Source organism: Cetorhinus maximus, chromosome 3 (genome assembly GCF_964194155.1).
Source record: "Cetorhinus maximus chromosome 3, sCetMax3.hap1.1, whole genome shotgun sequence".
Taxonomy (NCBI): domain Eukaryota; kingdom Metazoa; phylum Chordata; class Chondrichthyes; order Lamniformes; family Cetorhinidae; genus Cetorhinus; species Cetorhinus maximus.
In genome coordinates, this window is record NC_135881.1 from 3,243,781 (window position 1) to 3,264,508 (window position 20,728).

The window sequence follows — 20,728 nt, forward strand, 5'->3', positions numbered from 1 at the left end:
AGCACAACTCAGTCAAGCCTCGGTCTCACAATAATTGGCACCTACTCGGAGACCTACTTAGGTCTGATTGATGGTTAACTCCCAACATGTTACCTTGAATTTCTGGGACCATTTTCTCAGCCAGGAGCTGCTTAAATCCCGAAGGTTTTCTTTCGTTGAGACGCTGGCCTCGTCAAAGCCAAGCCATGAGTTCAGTTCCATCTCAAAGAAATTGTGCGGATCGAGCAGCCCGACCTCAGCAAGGAGGAGTTTGATGGTGTTCCTGGAATACAACAGGAGCCAGGGTGAGAGGCAGCACTGCCAACTGACAGTCTCTGTGGAGAGAGAGAGAGCTTCCAGAGAGAGAATTACCAGAGAGGAATTAAAAATTCGGGTCAAGAGCCCCTGCGATCTCCTCCCTTGCCTCCCTCAGCAGCCTGGGACACAAATCACCCGGACCTCATTACAGCCACAGGGAAGAGGAAGCGATTGGAGCCGGGAAACTGGAAACTGTTAAAGTGACAAAGAGCATCAAAAAGGTCAAGGGTGCAGGGAGAGAGAGGCACCGGACAAGGGGAGAAAAATAGAGTCAAGATAGGAAGAAATCAGTTCAGTGGAGCAGGAGCAGGAGGAAAGAATGGGTCCACCAGGGAAGGAGTTAGAAGTAGGGGACCATGAGGCTGGAAGGCCAAGAAGGGAAGATCGTCAGAGAAAATGAGGTGAGTGGCAGTGCTGGAGACGATGGTGTGATGTTTGGTGGTGGGCTGATAGATCAAAGAGAGGTAGGAGGAGGTGTAGAGAGATTTACTCCCATTCTGACCTTTCCATCCTCAGTCTCCTACAATGTCCCAGTGGGGATGAACGCAAGCTGGAGTTAACATGACCTCATCTTCCGACTGGGCACTTTGCAGCCTTCCGGACCCAACATTGAGTTCAACAATTTTAGATCATCACCTCTGCTCCCATGTTTACTCCTCGCTTGCCTGGATGAGTGCGGCTCCAGCAACACTTAGGAAAGCTCGACACCATCCAGCAGGACAAAGCAGCCCACTTGACTGGCACCCCATCCACCACCTCCAATATTCGCTCCCTCCAACCACCTTCTCAAGGGCAATAAAGGGATGGACAGCCAATACTGGCCTTGCCAATGACCCCCCGCATCCTCAGAAGGAACTAATAAATACACGACTGAGAAGAGAGACATGTTGCTGAAGCTTTTCACCCGACGAGATCATTTGAAATTTGGCATTCTTGTGTTTGTCCAGATGAGTATAAGACAAAAGTCTTCAGCACCATGTCTCTCTTTTCAGTAATATTCAAGTTCTGTACTAACAAGCAAAATAAATATAACAGTTGCATTAGTTCTAAGGTTACGAACCTGGCCAAAATGTCAGACTGAAGGTACTGGACCATTAACTCCAAGAGCAGCTCTTGACTGTTCGGCGTCAACTCCTTCAGCGCCCACAGAGCTGTATGAATAAAGTTTTGCTGCTGCTTGTCCTACATCCAAACACACACACAAAAAATCATTGCAGAAAGTGCCAGAAAAACACCATCTTGCAAAGGAACAGGAAACAAAATGCTGCAGGGGCTGGCGATCTGACAGTCTAAACTGGAAGCACTCGTGGTCTAGGGGCCTGCACGGAGAGAGAGAGAGAGAGAGAGAGAGAGTTCCACATTCTCACCACTCTCTGGGTAAAGAGGTTTCTTCTGAATTCCCCACTGGAGTTTTTCGTGACTTTGTCCTATATCGATGACCCCATGTTCTGGTCTCTCTATCCTACATTGATGACCCCAATTTCTGGACTCCACCATGTTGAAGTTAAACTGCCCCATGTCTTGGAGAAACTAACTTTCCAATATTACTGGGGTGAAGCATCCTGAAGACAGCTCCTGCTTTGAGAGTCTGTGTGTTGGGCTCGAGAAATTCACATGCATTGAAATAGTGGACAGCAATTAATTTAACCATGAGTGATTAATGTTTAACTCTAGGCGGTTAGTGTAATAAGCTCTGGTAGAGGGATCCATTAACTCTACTACAGAGGGATAGTACTGTTAGTAATCCCTGTTCTTCAAAGGATTCCAGAATGGATCAATGTGGATGACTTATTTGAGAGAAATATCTATGAATGAAATAATTACAACTGTTTACAAAATGGACTCTCTTTAAAAGGATTTGAGAATAGATGCATCATACGACCCAACCTGGGACACCTAACTTAGCTACTGGCAAAATATAGGAGTGCGATTTTCAATAATTCTTCAAAAAACTCGAAAGATACAGAGACTGAAAGCTGCAGTTAGACTGTTCACTGTGCTGGACGTTAATAAAAGCCTGTTCTGTATATTCCACCTTTGTGTATCTGACACCAAAATCATTGTGCAGCAACCAAATGGTTAACCTTAACAGCCCGTAACTGGAAACATTTTTGCTTTGTCTGTCGGATGAAACGTTTTCACAATCTATCAGGTCACACCCTCCGCAACCTCACTCACCGCCCACTCCAGCTCTCGCTATCTCCAGTAAAGATCACCGGCCTGTTGTCTTTCCGTGGCCCATCTCTCACTCTCCCCTTCCTTTCTTTGCCTGTTCCTTTGCACATCAGTGACACCTTCTGGCCAAAGGTCATTGAGCAGAAACATTCACTCTGTTCCTCTCTCCACAGATGCTGCCTGGTCTGCTGAGTATTTTCTGTTGACATTTTATATCTTTGGAAGGGTTGACATGATCTTAAGGGAGGAGAGCCTTTTTGGCCATGAGACCGGGCTCCGCAGTGGTGGGGGTGGGGTTGAGGGGGGGCTTTGGGGGGGATCCTCCCCTGTTCCGTTGGTGGTCTGGGATGTGGACTGCTGCACAGCGCACTGCCGTCTAAGCCAGGGTACCCCAGTCTGTGGCTTGCCGGAGTCTGAGTTTCCAGACATGAGAAGAGGGCTGCTGCACATTAATATTTGACCACACAGGTCCTTAGCAATGAGGGTTCGAGCGGGTGGATCCTTAGCAATGATATCGCTGAGACACGCAGCTATCCACCCAACGAAATCTGCCGTCCTTACCCAGTCTGGCCTACACGTGACTCCAGACCCACAGCAATGTGGTTGTCTCTGAAATGCCCTCTGAATGGGGATGGGCAATAAATGCTGGCCCAGCCAGTGATGCCCACATCTCATGAACAAATGAAAAGGAAAGCTCCATGAAGTGGTACCTGGTGCCCTGGTGGATCAGGACCGTTGAGAGCAGTGATCAGAGCGTCATGTGCCATGGTAGTGAGGTTAGTCGGCTGGGATTGGAGCAGCGACACGAGAGCCCGGACAATGCCATCCTTCACATCGTAATCCGCTGTCCCCAATATCATAATGAGCATCTCTGCAAACGCAACCTCCGTTAGATCTGACGAAAAAACCTGGAACACGCGGGGGCAGGGGAAAGAAAAGCAGATGTTTAGCAGAGGGTCTCCCATGGTCATCATGTTGGCAACCTGGCCACAGTTGTGCTGGATGAGGGGCTTCTTGTTCTCAGCTAGACTGGGAATAAGGGTATCTCTCCTCCATGCCTGTGGACATGGGCATGGTTACTGCCCTGTCACCACTGCGGAGTCAGACAGCAAGATCTCCCCGGTTCCAAACAATGAACAGATGGAATATTCCATTACCGTGATTTAGAACCAACTGTTAAATACTCCCTGAAACTTCTCAGCTGGAAGGAGAGCAATTCCAGATTCCTCACATCACTGCAACTGCCAGCATGTTACCATTCTTGTAAATCACCATGCCCCAACACCTCCCCAGGCCTTGACAATATTGCAATTGTCTCACCTGGACGGGAGCCCACTCTCACCTGGACGGGAGCTCCCTCGCACCTGGACGGGAGCCCACTCTCACCTGGACGGGAGCTCCCTCGCACCTGGACGGGAGCCCACTCTCACCTGGACGGGAGCTCCCTCGCACCTGGACGGGAGCCCACTCTCACCTGGACGGGAGCTCCCTCGCACCTGGACGGGAGCCCACTCTCACCTGGACGGGAGCCCACTCTCACCTGGACGGGAGCCCAGTCTCACCTGGACGGGAGCCCAGTCTCACCTGGACGGGAGCCCACTCTCACCTGGACGGGAGCCCAGTCTCACCTGGACGGGAGCCCAGTCTCACCTGGACGGGAGCCCACTCTCACCTGGACGGGAGCTCCCTCGCACCTGGACGGGAGCCCACTCTCACCTGGACGGGAGCCCACTCTCACCTGGACGGGAGCCGAGTGTCACCTGGACAGGAGCCGAGTGTCACCTGGACAGGAACCCAGTGTCACCTGGACAGGAACCCAGTGTCACCTGGACAGGAACCCAGTGTCACCTGGACAGGAACCCAGTGTCACCCGGACAGGAACCCAGGGTCACATGGACAGGAGCACATACTCACATGGACAGGAGCTCACTCTCACCCGGACAGGAGTCTCACCTGGACAGGAACCCAGGGTCACTTGAACAGGAGCCCATACTCACCTGGACAGGAGCTCACTCTCACCCGGACGGGAGTCTCACCTGGACAAGAGACAAGTCTTATCTGGACCAGTGCATAGTCTCACATGGACAGTGAGAGAACGACAGGAGCAGTGGGGCCATTAACAGTGAGAGAGTGAGAGGAGCAGTGGGGCCATTAACAGTGAGTGAGTGAGAGGAGCAGTGGGGCCATTAACAGTGAGAGAGTGAGAGGAGCAGTGGGGCCATTAACAGTGAGTGAGTGAGAGGAGCAGTGGGGGCATTAACAGTGAGAGAGTGAGAGGAGCAGTGGGGCCATTAACAGTGAGAGAGTGAGAGGAGCAGTGGGGCCATTAACAGTGAGAGAGTGAGAGGAGCAGTGGGGCCATTAACAGTGAGAGAGCGAGAGGAGCAGCGGGGCCATTAACAGTGAGAGAGTGAGAGGAGCAGCGGGACCATTCACAGTGAGAGAGCGAGAGGAGCAGTGGGGGCATTAACAGTGAGAGAGTGAGAGGAGCAGTGGGGCCATTAACAGTGAGAGTGAGAGGAGCAGTGGGGCCATTAACAGTGAGAGAGCGAGAGGAGCAGCGGGGCCATTAACAGTGAGAGAGTGAGAGGAGCAGCGGGACCATTCACAGTGAGAGAGCGAGAGGAGCAGTGGGGCCATTAACAGTGAGAGAGTGAGAGGAGCAGTGAGGCCATTAACAGTGAGAGAGTGAGAGGAGCAGCGGGGCCATTTACAGTGAGAGAGTGAGAGGAGCAGTGGGGCCATTAACAGTGAGAGAGCGAGAGGAGCAGTGGGGCCATTAACAGTGAGAGAGTGAGAGGAGCAGTGGGGCCATTAACAGTGAGAGAGAGAGAGAAGCAGTGGGACCATTCACAGTGAGAGAGTGAGAGGAGCAGTGGGGCCTGTCACAGTGAGAGAGTGAGAGGAGCAGTGGGGCCATTAACAGTGAGAGAGTGAGAGGAGCAGTGGGGCCATTAACAGTGAGAGAGTGAGAGGAGCAGTGAGGCCATTTACAGTGAGAGTGAGAGGAGCAGTGGGGCCATTAACAGTGAGACAGCGAGAGGAGCAGTGGGGCCATTAACAGTGAGAGAGCGAGAGGAGCAGTGGGGCCATTAACAGTGAGAGAGAGAGAGGAGCAGTGGGACCTGTCACAGTGAGAGCGAGAGGAGCAGTGGGGCCATTAACAGTGAGAGAGTGAGAGGAGCAGTGGGGCCATTAACAGCGAGAGAGAGAGAGGAGCAGTGGGGCCATTAACAGTGAGAGAGTGAGAGGAGCAGTGGGGCCTGTCACAGTGAGAGAGAGAGAGGAGCAGCGGGGCCATTAACAGTGAGAGTGAGAGGAGCAGTGGGGCCTTTAATAGTGAGAGAGAGAGAGAGGAGCAGTGGGGCCATTAACAGTGAGAGTGAGAGGAGCAGCGGGGCCATTAACAGTGAGAGAGAGAGAGAGGAGCAGTGGGGACATTAACAGTGAGAGAGTGAGAGGAGCAGTGGGACCATTAACAGTGAGAGAGAGTGAGAGGAGCAGCGGGGCCATTAACAGTGAGAGAGCGAGAGGAGCAGTGGGGCCATTAACAGTGAGTGAGTGAGAGGAGCAGTGGGGCCATTAACAGTGAGTGAGTGAGAGGAGCAGTGGGGCCATTAACAGTGAGAGAGTGAGAGGAGCAGCGGGGCCATTAACAGTGAGAGAGTGAGAGGAGCAGTGGGGCCATTAACAGTGAGTGAGTGAGAGGAGCAGTGGGGCCATTAACAGTGAGAGAGTGAGAGGAGCAGTGGGGCCATTAACAGTGAGTGAGTGAGAGGAGCAGTGGGGGCATTAACAGTGAGAGAGTGAGAGGAGCAGTGGGGCCATTAACAGTGAGAGAGTGAGAGGAGCAGTGGGGCCATTAACAGTGAGAGTGAGAGGAGCAGTGGGGCCATTAACAGTGAGAGAGTGAGAGGAGCAGTGGGGCCATTAACAGTGAGAGAGTGAGAGGAGCAGTGAGGCCATTTACAGTGAGAGTGAGAGGAGCAGTGGGGCCATTAACAGTGAGACAGCGAGAGGAGCAGTGGGGCCATTAACAGTGAGAGAGAGAGAGGAGCAGTGGGACCTGTCACAGTGAGAGCGAGAGGAGCAGTGGGGCCATTAACAGTGAGAGAGTGAGAGGAGCAGTGGGGCCATTAACAGCGAGAGAGAGAGAGGAGCAGTGGGGCCATTAACAGTGAGAGAGTGAGAGGAGCAGTGGGGCCTGTCACAGTGAGAGAGAGAGAGGAGCAGTGGGGCCATTAACAGTGAGAGTGAGAGGAGCAGCGGGGCCATTAACAGTGAGAGAGAGAGAGAGGAGCAGTGGGGACATTAACAGTGCGAGAGTGAGAGGAGCAGTGGGACCATTAACAGGTGAGAGTGAGAGGAGCAGTGGGACCATTAACAGTGAGAGAGCGAGAGGAGCAGTGGGGCCATTAACAGTGAGACAGCGAGAGGAGCAGTGGGGCCATTAACAGTGAGAGAGCGAGAGGAGCAGTGGGGCCATTAACAGTGAGAGAGTGAGAGGAGCAGTGGGGCCATTAACAGTGAGAGAGTGAGAGGAGCAGTGGCACCATTAACAGTGAGAGAGTGAGAGGAGCAGTGGGGCCATTAACAGTGAGTGAGTGAGAGGAGCAGTGGGGCCATTAACAGTGAGAGAGTGAGAGGAGCAGTAGGGCCATTAACAGTGAGAGAGTGAGAGGAGCAGTGGGGCCATTAACAGTGAGAGAGCGAGAGGAGCAGTGGGGCCATTAACAGTGAGAGAGTGAGAGGAGCAGTGGGGCCATTAACAGTGAGAGAGTGAGAGGAGCAGTGGGGCCACTAACAGTGAGAGAGTGAGAGGAGCAGTGGGGCCATTAACAGTGAGAGAGTGAGAGGAGCAGTGGGGCCATTAACAGTGAGAGAGTGAGAGGAGCAGTGGGGCCATTAACAGTGCGAGAGTGAGAGGAGCAGTGGGACCATTAACAGTGAGCGAGTGAGAGGAGCAGTGGGGCCATTAACAGTGAGAGAGCGAGAGGAGCAGTGGGGCCATTAACAGTGAGCGAGTGAGCGGAGCAGTGGGGCCATTAACAGTGAGAGAGTGAGAGGAGCAGTGGGGCCACTAACAGTGAGAGAGTGAGAGGAGCAGTGGGGCCATTAACAGTGAGAGAGTGAGAGGAGCAGTGGGGCCATTAACAGTGAGAGTGAGAGGAGCAGTGAGGACATTAACAGTGAGAGAGTGAGAGGAGCGGCGGGGACATTAACAGTGAGAGAGTGAGAGGAGCAGTGGGGCCATTCACAGTGAGAGAGTGAGAGGAGCAGTGGGACCATTAACAGTGAGAGAGTGAGAGGAGCAGTGGGGCCATTAACAGTGAGAGAGTGAGAGGAGCAGTGGGGCCATTAACAGTGAGAGAGTGAGAGGAGCAGTGGGGCCATTAACAGTGAGAGAGTGAGAGGAGCAGTGGGGCCATTCACAGTGAGAGAGTGAGAGGAGCAGTGGGGCCATTAACAGTGAGACAGCGAGAGGAGCAGTGGGGCCATTAACAGTGAGAGAGCGAGAGGAGCAGTGGGGCCATTAACAGTGAGAGAGTGAGAGGAGCAGTGGGGCCATTAACAGTGAGAGAGTGAGAGGAGCAGTGGCACCATTAACAGTGAGGGAGTGAGAAGAGCAGTGGGGCCATTAACAGTGAGTGAGTGAAAGGAGCAGTGGGGCCATTAACAGTGAGAGAGTGAGAGGAGCAGTAGGGCCATTAACAGTGAGAGAGTGAGAGGAGCAGTGGGGCCATTAACAGTGAGAGTGAGAGGAGCAGTGGGGCCATTAACAGTGAGAGAGCGAGAGGAGCAGTGGGGCCATTAACAGTGAGAGAGCGAGAGGAGCAGTGGGGCCATTAACAGTGAGAGAGGGAGAGGAGCAGTGGGGCCATTAACAGTGAGAGAGTGAGAGGAGCAGTGGCACCATTAACAGTGAGAGAGTGAGAGGAGCAGTGGGGCCATTAACAGTGAGAGAGTGAGAGGAGCAGTGGGGCCATTAACAGTGAGAGAGTGAGAGGAGCAGTGAGGCCATTTACAGTGAGAGTGAGAGGAGCAGTGGGGCCATTAACAGTGAGACAGCGAGAGGAGCAGTGGGGCCATTAACAGTGAGAGAGAGAGAGGAGCAGTGGGACCTGTCACAGTGAGAGCGAGAGGAGCAGTGGGGCCATTAACAGTGAGAGAGTGAGAGGAGCAGTGGGGCCATTAACAGCGAGAGAGAGAGAGGAGCAGTGGGGCCATTAACAGTGAGAGAGTGAGAGGAGCAGTGGGGCCTGTCACAGTGAGAGAGAGAGAGGAGCAGTGGGGCCATTAACAGTGAGAGTGAGAGGAGCAGCGGGGCCATTAACAGTGAGAGAGAGAGAGAGGAGCAGTGGGGACATTAACAGTGAGAGAGTGAGAGGAGCAGTGGGACCATTAACAGTGAGAGAGAGTGAGAGGAGCAGCGGGGCCATTAACAGTGAGAGAGCGAGAGGAGCAGTGGGGCCATTAACAGTGAGTGAGTGAGAGGAGCAGTGGGGCCATTAACAGTGAGTGAGTGAGAGGAGCAGTGGGGCCATTAACAGTGAGAGAGTGAGAGGAGCAGCGGGGCCATTAACAGTGAGAGAGTGAGAGGAGCAGTGGGGCCATTAACAGTGAGTGAGTGAGAGGAGCAGTGGGGCCATTAACAGTGAGAGAGTGAGAGGAGCAGTGGGGCCATTAACAGTGAGTGAGTGAGAGGAGCAGTGGGGGCATTAACAGTGAGAGAGTGAGAGGAGCAGTGGGGCCATTAACAGTGAGAGAGTGAGAGGAGCAGTGGGGCCATTAACAGTGAGAGTGAGAGGAGCAGTGGGGCCATTAACAGTGAGAGAGCGAGAGGAGCAGCGGGGCCATTAACAGTGAGAGAGTGAGAGGAGCAGCGGGACCATTCACAGTGAGAGAGCGAGAGGAGCAGTGGGGCCATTAACAGTGAGAGAGTGAGAGGAGCAGTGAGGCCATTAACAGTGAGAGAGTGAGAGGAGCAGCGGGGCCATTAACAGTGAGAGAGTGAGAGGAGCAGTGGGGCCATTAACAGTGAGAGAGCGAGAGGAGCAGTGGGGCCATTAACAGTGAGAGAGTGAGAGGAGCAGTGGGGCCATTAACAGTGAGAGAGAGAGAGAAGCAGTGGGACCATTCACAGTGAGAGAGTGAGAGGAGCAGTGGGGCCTGTCACAGTGAGAGAGTGAGAGGAGCAGTGGGGCCATTAACAGTGAGAGAGTGAGAGGAGCAGTGGGGCCATTAACAGTGAGAGAGTGAGAGGAGCAGTGAGGCCATTTACAGTGAGAGTGAGAGGAGCAGTGGGGCCATTAACAGTGAGACAGCGAGAGGAGCAGTGGGGCCATTAACAGTGAGAGAGCGAGAGGAGCAGTGGGGCCATTAACAGTGAGAGAGAGAGAGGAGCAGTGGGACCTGTCACAGTGAGAGCGAGAGGAGCAGTGGGGCCATTAACAGTGAGAGAGTGAGAGGAGCAGTGGGGCCATTAACAGCGAGAGAGAGAGAGGAGCAGTGGGGCCATTAACAGTGAGAGAGTGAGAGGAGCAGTGGGGCCTGTCACAGTGAGAGAGAGAGAGGAGCAGCGGGGCCATTAACAGTGAGAGTGAGAGGAGCAGTGGGGCCTTTAATAGTGAGAGAGAGAGAGAGAGGAGCAGTGGGGCCATTAACAGTGAGAGTGAGAGGAGCAGCGGGGCCATTAACAGTGAGAGAGAGAGAGAGGAGCAGTGGGGACATTAACAGTGAGAGAGTGAGAGGAGCAGTGGGACCATTAACAGTGAGAGAGAGTGAGAGGAGCAGCGGGGCCATTAACAGTGAGAGAGCGAGAGGAGCAGTGGGGCCATTAACAGTGAGTGAGTGAGAGGAGCAGTGGGGCCATTAACAGTGAGTGAGTGAGAGGAGCAGTGGGGCCATTAACAGTGAGAGAGTGAGAGGAGCAGCGGGGCCATTAACAGTGAGAGAGTGAGAGGAGCAGTGGGGCCATTAACAGTGAGTGAGTGAGAGGAGCAGTGGGGCCATTAACAGTGAGAGAGTGAGAGGAGCAGTGGGGCCATTAACAGTGAGTGAGTGAGAGGAGCAGTGGGGGCATTAACAGTGAGAGAGTGAGAGGAGCAGTGGGGCCATTAACAGTGAGAGAGTGAGAGGAGCAGTGGGGCCATTAACAGTGAGAGAGTGAGAGGAGCAGTGGGGCCATTAACAGTGAGAGAGCGAGAGGAGCAGCGGGGCCATTAACAGTGAGAGAGTGAGAGGAGCAGCGGGACCATTCACAGTGAGAGAGCGAGAGGAGCAGTGGGGGCATTAACAGTGAGAGAGTGAGAGGAGCAGTGGGGCCATTAACAGTGAGAGTGAGAGGAGCAGTGGGGCCATTAACAGTGAGAGAGCGAGAGGAGCAGCGGGGCCATTAACAGTGAGAGAGTGAGAGGAGCAGCGGGACCATTCACAGTGAGAGAGCGAGAGGAGCAGTGGGGCCATTAACAGTGAGAGAGTGAGAGGAGCAGTGAGGCCATTAACAGTGAGAGAGTGAGAGGAGCAGCGGGGCCATTTACAGTGAGAGAGTGAGAGGAGCAGTGGGGCCATTAACAGTGAGAGAGCGAGAGGAGCAGTGGGGCCATTAACAGTGAGAGAGTGAGAGGAGCAGTGGGGCCATTAACAGTGAGAGAGAGAGAGAAGCAGTGGGACCATTCACAGTGAGAGAGTGAGAGGAGCAGTGGGGCCTGTCACAGTGAGAGAGTGAGAGGAGCAGTGGGGCCATTAACAGTGAGAGAGTGAGAGGAGCAGTGGGGCCATTAACAGTGAGAGAGTGAGAGGAGCAGTGAGGCCATTTACAGTGAGAGTGAGAGGAGCAGTGGGGCCATTAACAGTGAGACAGCGAGAGGAGCAGTGGGGCCATTAACAGTGAGAGAGCGAGAGGAGCAGTGGGGCCATTAACAGTGAGAGAGAGAGAGGAGCAGTGGGACCTGTCACAGTGAGAGCGAGAGGAGCAGTGGGGCCATTAACAGTGAGAGAGTGAGAGGAGCAGTGGGGCCATTAACAGCGAGAGAGAGAGAGGAGCAGTGGGGCCATTAACAGTGAGAGAGTGAGAGGAGCAGTGGGGCCTGTCACAGTGAGAGAGAGAGAGGAGCAGCGGGGCCATTAACAGTGAGAGTGAGAGGAGCAGTGGGGCCTTTAATAGTGAGAGAGAGAGAGAGGAGCAGTGGGGCCATTAACAGTGAGAGTGAGAGGAGCAGCGGGGCCATTAACAGTGAGAGAGAGAGAGAGGAGCAGTGGGGACATTAACAGTGAGAGAGTGAGAGGAGCAGTGGGACCATTAACAGTGAGAGAGAGTGAGAGGAGCAGCGGGGCCATTAACAGTGAGAGAGCGAGAGGAGCAGTGGGGCCATTAACAGTGAGTGAGTGAGAGGAGCAGTGGGGCCATTAACAGTGAGTGAGTGAGAGGAGCAGTGGGGCCATTAACAGTGAGAGAGTGAGAGGAGCAGCGGGGCCATTAACAGTGAGAGAGTGAGAGGAGCAGTGGGGCCATTAACAGTGAGTGAGTGAGAGGAGCAGTGGGGCCATTAACAGTGAGAGAGTGAGAGGAGCAGTGGGGCCATTAACAGTGAGTGAGTGAGAGGAGCAGTGGGGGCATTAACAGTGAGAGAGTGAGAGGAGCAGTGGGGCCATTAACAGTGAGAGAGTGAGAGGAGCAGTGGGGCCATTAACAGTGAGAGTGAGAGGAGCAGTGGGGCCATTAACAGTGAGAGAGCGAGAGGAGCAGCGGGGCCATTAACAGTGAGAGAGTGAGAGGAGCAGCGGGACCATTCACAGTGAGAGAGCGAGAGGAGCAGTGGGGCCATTAACAGTGAGAGAGTGAGAGGAGCAGTGAGGCCATTAACAGTGAGAGAGTGAGAGGAGCAGCGGGGCCATTAACAGTGAGAGAGTGAGAGGAGCAGTGGGGCCATTAACAGTGAGAGAGCGAGAGGAGCAGTGGGGCCATTAACAGTGAGAGAGTGAGAGGAGCAGTGGGGCCATTAACAGTGAGAGAGAGAGAGAAGCAGTGGGACCATTCACAGTGAGAGAGTGAGAGGAGCAGTGGGGCCTGTCACAGTGAGAGAGTGAGAGGAGCAGTGGGGCCTGTCACAGTGAGAGAGTGAGAGGAGCAGTGGGACCATTCACAGTGAGAGAGTGAGAGGAGGAGTGGGACCATTCACAGTGAGAGAGAGCGAGAGGAGTGAATGACATTAAAGGCTGCGCGGAGAGAAAGGCGAGCGACCATTGAAGAGCGTTGAGAGCAGCTGATTGTTGAGTATTTCTAGTCTTTAAAGTAAACTTAGGATCTCTCGACCTTTTTTTTTCTGTTTATCTTATAAATAACTTGTTAAGTATAAGATCGATACTGGTGTCTAAAAATATTACAATAAAGTGTTAAGTGTGGGAGATTCTTCAAGTGTAAAGTGCAGGGATACTAGAGTAATTAATTAAGTAATTAAATAAAATACGATAGTGATGGCAGGACGGGTGATGTGTTGCTGCTGCAGCATGTGGGGATGCTGGACACCAAGGTGATCCATCCAGAACGAGGAACTTCAGATCTGAGTTAAGGAGCTGGAGTCCGAGCTGCAGACGTTGTGCCACATCAGGGAGGGGGAAGGTTACCTGGACACTTTGCTCCACGAGTTGCCTCACCCTCAGATTAGGTAATTCAAATTTGGTCTGTGATCAGGGACAGGAGGGTGTGGCTGTAGGTGAGGCAGGTTTGGGGATCCAGGGGGTAGCGTTTGAGGAGCCGAGGCTCCTGCAATTCTCCAACAGGTAAGAGGTTCTTGCGAGCTGTGTGGGAGAGAGCGGGGACTGCTGGGAGGGTGAGCAAACTGACCACAGCACCCTGGTACAGGGAGACATTCAAATGGGGGTGGAAATAGGAAGGTGGTAGTGGGAGGGGACAGTATAGTTAGGGGGATAGATACTGTTCTCTGCAGCCGTGAGCGGGAGTCCCGAAGGCTGTGTTGCCTGCCCAGTGCCAGGGTTAAGGACATCTCCTCAGGGCTGGAGAGGAACTTGGAATGGGAGGGGAGGGATCCAGTTGTCTTTGTCCATGTTGGTACCAACAACATTGATAGGACTAGAAAGGAGGCTCTGCTGAAAGAATGTGAACAGTTAGGAGCTAAATTAAAAAGCAGAACCTCAAAGGTAATAATCTCAGGATTGCAACCTGAGCCACAGGAAAACTGGCTTAGGGTAAATTATGTCAAGAAGTTACATGTGTGTAAGATTGTTGTGGGAGGAATGGGTTTCAGTTCATGGGGCACCGGCACCAGTACTGGGGTAGAAGGGAGCGGTTCCGGTGGCCGGGCTTCACTTGAACCAGTGTCCTGGTGAATCGAATAACTAGGGCTGTAGAGAGGGCTTTAAACTAAATAGAGGGGGAGAGGGTTCTGGAGAGGGGATACGTAGGCTCACAAAGCAAAAGGACGTGGCAGCATTGCAGGGCAGCTATTTAGGCAATTAAACTCAGAGTGTGACAGGAAGGGACAGAGTGTACAAACATAAAAAAAACAGCAGCAAATAGGGTCAAAGGGGGAAAAAATGGTAAAAAGGCAAAATTAATGGCCCTTTACTTAAATGCACTTAGTATTCGGAACAAAATAAATGAATTAACGGCACAAGTCGAGGTTAATGGATAAGATCTTATAGACATTATGGAGACGTGGTTACAAGGAGATCAAAGCTGGGAACTAAATATTCAGGGTTATATGATTTTTCAAAAGGACAGGCAGGAAGGAAAGGGTGGTGGGGTAGCTTTGTTAGATGGAAAAGTACGATAGCAAGAAATTATCTTGGATCGGAAGATGTAGAATTCCATCTGGATGGAGGTAAGAAATAACAAGGGGAAGACGACACTGGTGGGAGTAGTCTATAGGCCCCGGAACAGTAGCTATACTGTAGGACAGAATATAAATCAGGACATAATGAGGGCATGTAAAAAAAAGGCAGTGCATTAATCATGGGTCATAGGTGACTTTAATCTTCATGTAGATTGGGATAATCAAATTGGCAGGGGTAACCACGATTAATAATTCATGGAGTGTATTCGAGACAGTTTACTAGAGAAATATGTTGTGGATCCAACCAGGGATCAGGCTATTTTGGATCTGGTAATGTGTAAGGTTTAAGGTTTAATAAATGATCTCAGAGTAAAAGATCCCCTAGGAAACAGTGACCATAACATGGTAGAATTTAGCATTCAGTTTGAGAGTGAGAAACTTGGGTCGGAAACAACTGTGCTAAACTTAAATAAGGGTTATTACAATGGAATGAGGGCAGAGTTGGCTGGAGTGGACTGGGAAAGGAGTTTAGCAGAAAAGACAGTTGATGAACAATGGCAGACGTTTAAGAAAATAGTTCATCACTCTCAACAAAGATTTATCCCAGTGAGGAAGAAGGATTCTAGGAAGGGGATGAACCAAACATGGTTAACCAAGGAAGTTAAGGGTAGTGTCAAATTGAAGGAAAAAACATACAATGTGGTAAAGATTAATGGTAAACCAGAGGATTGAGAAAGTTTTAAAAACCAACAAAAAATGACCAAAGAACTAATAAAGAGGGAGAAAATAAACTTTGAGGGTGAACTAGCAAGTAAAATAAAAACTTTATTAAATATATAAAAAAGAAGAGAGAGGGCAAAGTGAACATAGGCCCCTTAGAGAATGAGGCTGGGGGAAATAATAATGGGGAACCAGGAAATGGCAGAGGAGTTGAATAAATACTTTGCTTCAGTCTTCACGGTAGAAGACACTAATAGCATTCCAAAAATACTAAATAGTCAAGGGGAAAAAGAAGTGGAGGAAATAAATACAATAACTATCACTAGAGAAAAAGTACCAGGGAAACGAATGGGGCTAAAAGCCAATAAGTCCCCTGGACCTGATGGGTTGCATCCTAGGATATTAAAGGAAGTAGCTACAGAGATAGAGGATGCACTGGTAGTAATCTTCCAAGAACTCTTAGATTCTGCAAAAGTCCCAGAGGATTGGAAAACTGCCAATGTAACACCCTTATTCAAAAAGGGAGGGAGACAAAAAACAGGTAACTATAGGCCAGTTAGCTTAACATCTGTCATTGGGAAAATGTTGGAGTCTATTATAAAGGATGTAATAGCAGAGCATTTAGAAATGCATAATATAATCAAGCAGAGTCAGCATGGCTTCATGAAGGGGAAATCATGCCTGACAAATTTATTAGAATTCTTTGAGGAGGTAACAGGCAGGATAGATAAAGGGGAACCAGTAGATGTAATATATTTGGATTTCCAAAAGGCGTTTGATAAGGTACCACACAAAAGGCTACTTAATAAGATAGGAGCCCATGGTGTTGGGGGTAGTATATTAGCATGAATAGAGGATTGGCTAACTAATAGAAGATAGAGTTAGGATAAGGGGGGTGTTTTCAGGATGGCAACCTGTAACTAGCAGAGTGACACAGGGATCAATGCTGGGGCCACAATTATTTACCACATATATTAATGACTTAGATGAGGGAAGTGAATGTACTATCGCCAATTTGCAGATGACACAAAAACAGGAAGGAAGGCAAGTGGTGAAGATGATACAAAGAGTCTCAGAGGGATACAGACAGGTTAAGTGAGTGGGCAAAAAGTAGGCAGTTGGAATATAATGTGGGAAAATGTGAGGTTATGCGTTTTGGCAGGAATAATAGAGGAGCTGAATATTATTTACATGCAGAAAGACTGCAGAAAAATACAGCACAGAGAAATTTGGGAATCCTCATGCATGAATCACAAAAAGCTAACATACAAGTGCAGCAGGTAACAGGGAAGGCAAATGGAATGTTGGCCTTTATTTCAAAGGGAATGGAGAATAAAGATAGGGAAGTCTTACTAAAACTATACAAGTCACTAGTGAGACCACACCTAGAATACTGTGAACAGTTTTGGTCTCCTTATCTAAGGAAAGATATACTGGCATTGGAGGCAGTCCAGAGAAGGTTCACTAGGTTGATCCCGGGTATGGAGGGATTTTCTTATGAGGAGAGGTTGAGTAGGTTGGGCCTGTACTCATTGGGGTTTAGAAGAATGAGAGGCAACCTTATTGAAACTTATAAGATTCTTAGGGGGCTTGACAGGGTAGATGCTGAGAGATTGTTTCCCCTTGTGGGAGAGTCTAGGACCAGAGGGCATAATCTCAGAGTAAGGGGGTGCCCATTTAAGACAGAGATGAGGAGGAATTTCTTCTCTTAGACGGTTGTCAATCTGTGGAATTCTTTACCGCAGAGGGCTGTAGAGGCTGGGTCGTTGAGTATATTCAAGGCTGAGATAGACAGATTTTTAATTAGTAAGGGAATCAAAGGTTATGGGAAAAAGGCAAGAAAGAGGAGTTGAAGATTATCAGGTCAGCCATGATCTCATTGAATGGCGGAGCAGACTCGATGGGTCGAATGGCCTACTTCTGCTCCCACGTCTTATGGTCTTCTAGGAGATCAGTCTCACCCAGACAGGAGCCCAGCATCACCTGGACAGGATTTCAGTCTCACCTGGACAGGAGATTGGCCTCTCCTGGACAGGAGCTCAGTCTCACCTGCTCTGGAGTGAATCTCACCTGAACATGAGCTCAGTCACACCTGGACCGGAGCTCAGTCTCACCTGGACAGGAGCCCAGTCACATGTGGACAGGAGCTCAGTCTCACCTGGACAGGAGATCGGCCTCACCTGATCTTGAGTGAATCTCACCTGAATATGAGCTCAGTCGCACCTGGACCAGAGCTCAGTCTCACCTGGACAGGAGCCCAGTCACACGTGGACAGTAGTTCACTCTCACCTGGACAGAAGATCGGCTTCACCTGGACAGCAGCTCAGTTACACCTGTATCATGGCCTAGTCTCACATGGACAGGAGCTCTGTCTCACATGGACAGGAGCTCTGTCTCACCTGGACAGGAGCTCAGACGCACCTGGACAGGAGCCCAGTCTCAATCAGACAAAGCTCAGTCTCACCTGGACAGGAGCCCAGTCTCACCTGGACAGGAGCTCAGTCTCACCTGAAAACGAGCTCTGTCTCAGTCTCATCTTGACACTAAGACAGATCCCACGTCTCACATACAGACAACGAACTCTTGATTGGACAGAGAGCTCCCGAGGAGCAGATTGTTGACAGAAATTTTCGGTGTTAAATTCTTACTTTGGCATTTGGTTCAGGAAAGAGTTTATCAAACCAGTCACTTCCCTGGAAAATCGTGACGAACGCCGGCAGAGGAGGTGGTGTGGGTGCTTTTTGCACTTGTGATGATCGTCTTCGGATGAGTTGATCTTTGCTCACCATTGCTTTGGTCACTTCCCGTTCCTTCCCACCCTGCAGAAGAATTCGTTCAGTGTCAGCATCAAACACTCCCAGGACAGGTACAACACGGGGTTAGATACAGAGTAAAGCTCCCTCTACACTGTCCCCATCAAACACTCCCAGGACAGGTACAGCACGAGGTTCGATACAGAGTAAAGCTCCCTCTACACTGTCCCCATCAAACACTCCCGGGACAGGTACAGTACGGGGTTAGATACAGAGTAAAGCTCCCTCTACACTGTCCCCATCAAACACTCCCAGGACAGGTACAGCATGGGGTTAGATACAGAGTAAAGCTCCCTCTACACTGTCCCCATCAAACACTCCCAGGACAGGTACAGCACGGGGTTAGATACAGAGTGGAATGCCTTTGAGTCCAATGTGAAGTACATATATTGAATCTTGCCAAGGGGAATAACAGCCTGTCTGTCCTGCAGAATGAATGAATGAGGTTTTGTGGTTTTCAGTAATAGGGTTACAATACAATATGGATCCTGCTGGTGTCAGTGCTGCCTCTAAATGCTCACCAGCACTATCATCAGGACTGCAGTAGCACTGCCACTGTCTGCAAAGTGTAAAAACTTTCCCCATCTGAAACATGAGGGTCAAGATTCAACACCAGCGGGTGCAAAATGGACTGTACTGGATCAGCAATTCAGGTGGGGTGTCTGTCAGTGTGGCCCATCATCCATGACCCTTAGCTCCCCTTCCAAGCCTTAATTTTAACCCCATGACTTTAGCTTTGTTCACAGTTAAAACTACACAAGTACATTCAAACACTTGGTTAACCCTACAGTTATCCAAAAGATCTAAAACTATACTTCCTACTTTAGAGAGAGAGAGAGAGAGAGAGAGATGACTGGGGAGTCAGAGACACAGGGAGCACAGAACAGCCAGGCAACTGGAGAGACAGAGACACACAACATTTGGGGAAACAGAGAAACATGCAGGGACAGATAAAAGCACACAGGCAGTCAGAAGCATACAGAGACAGACACATACAAAGTGACTTATATACAAACAGATGCCAAAAGCTATACAGTTTGACATACACAAGAGAAAATATATTGAGAGAGACACAGGGTATCTATATGGGATAACATATGAGGAATACACAGTGATAGCTGTGCTTTATATACACCATGTGATAATTCACTGGGTAGTGTTGCAGGAACTGGAGAAGGTACAAGCAATAAGACAGTGACATGGAGAGAGGGAGCGAGAGAAAGAAAGAGACACCGCGTGGGAAGCATTACCGCAGGAACAGGTACGCTGATGTTGCTGCCTGCTTGCTTTTCCGCTTTGTGAAGCTCCTCCTCCATTGCCTCCAGCTTGTCCTGGAAAATGCTGGAATGCTCAGTCACTGTATCCGAGATCTGATTGAAGTAGGTCAGAGGTTAGAAATCCGAGCCACGGGATCCTGAGGTGACAATAGTTAGTGACAATTCCGCAGCCTCTTGGCAGAACGTACAGCAAGGCTTTGGGCTGACCTAGAGGTTGCCAACCCTCCAGGATGGCCTGGAGTTACGAGTAATCCCCTGAACACGACTGGGAACAAACCTGAGAAACAAATCATTCTTTGAACAGCATCCTGGGCTTTATTAATGAGGGAATAGAGTACAAAAACTGGGAAGTTATGTTAAACTCGTAAAAAAACACTAGCTCAGCCTCAACTGGAGTATTGTGTCCTGTTCTGGGCTCCACACTTTAGGAAGGTTTAGAGAGGATGCAGAAAAGGTTCATGAGAATGGTTCCAGGGATGAGGAACTTCCAGCTATGAAGATAGGTTGGAGATGTTGGGACTGTTCTCCTTGGAGAAGAGAAGGCTGAGAGGAGGTTTGATAGAGGTATTCAAAATCATGAGGGGTCTGGACAGAGTAGATAGGGAGAAACTGTTCCTATTGGTGGAAGGATTGAGAACGAGAGGGCACAGATTTAAGGTAATTGGCAAAAGAAGCAATGGAGACACGAGGAGAAACATTAGCACACAGCGAGTGGTTAGGATCTGGGATGCGCTGAGAGTATGGGGGAGGCAGATTCAGTCAAGGCTTTCAAAAGAGAATTGGACTGTTATCTGAAAAGGAAGAATGTGCAGGGTTACAGGGAGAAGGCAGGAGAATGGCACTAAGGGAATTAATCATTTGGCAAGCCGGTTCAGACACTTCTGCTGTAATAATCCTGTGACTCTGTGAGATGCTAAAAATGATTAAAGTAAATGGACAGAGAGAGAGAATCTATTTCCTCGGTTTGGGGGTGGGGGGCGGGGGGAGGTGCTGAGGCTATGGGGCAAAGTCTAAAAATTAGAGTCAGGCCTGTCAGGAGTGAGATTAGGAAACACTAGAGAAGTTTGAAACTCTGTCAACTAATGCTGGATCAGTGGTTGCTGTTACATCTGAGATTGAGAGCATAGGAACAGGAGTAGGCCATTCAGCCCATCGAGCTTGCTCCACCATTCAAACGGAGTGCAGCTGACCAGCTGAGTGAAGACTTGGAGTTCGATGAGAGGGGATCTCACCCCAAAGGAATTGGTTCTTGCTCTACTACAAGGGAAGGATCTAGCTGTTTGGTGAACATCTGGTAAGTGGGTAAGTTCTATTCTATCCCTAAGGTTTAAAAAAGTGCACAATTTGGTGGTAAAGTTAATAAAATATATAAGAAAGTAACATAAATAAGTGATTAATATAATTACATAATTATTTAAAACGCATTAAGGGCAGGACAGGTGATGTGTCAAGGCTGCAGCATGTGGGAGCTCCTGGATAACATTGTGATCCAGGCAAACACGTCTGCAAGAAGTGTTTGCAGCTCGAGGAACTTCGGCTCAGAGACGTTGAGCTGGAGGCTGAGCTGCAGACACTGCGACACATCAGGGAGGGGGAAAGTTACCTGGACGCTTTGAACCAGGAGGCAGTCACACCAACAAAATCAGAAAAT

At 50.2% G+C, this 20,728-nt stretch overlaps 1 protein-coding gene across 1 annotated transcript in view; it reads right to left on the reverse strand.

Annotated features, from left to right (window-relative positions):
* LOC144674952 (uncharacterized) overlaps nucleotides 1-20,728 on the reverse strand; it is a 63,888-nt gene that overhangs the window by 15,635 nt on the left and 27,525 nt on the right. The window contains exons 7-11 of the mRNA XM_078536047.1: nucleotides 19,051-19,170; nucleotides 17,636-17,806; nucleotides 3,183-3,380; nucleotides 1,358-1,479; nucleotides 94-262 (exon numbers count right to left, since the gene is read on the reverse strand). Of these exons, the coding sequence (XP_078392173.1) occupies nucleotides 94-262; nucleotides 1,358-1,479; nucleotides 3,183-3,380; nucleotides 17,636-17,806; nucleotides 19,051-19,170 (780 nt within the window). The remainder of the gene's footprint in view (nucleotides 1-93; nucleotides 263-1,357; nucleotides 1,480-3,182; nucleotides 3,381-17,635; nucleotides 17,807-19,050; nucleotides 19,171-20,728) is intronic.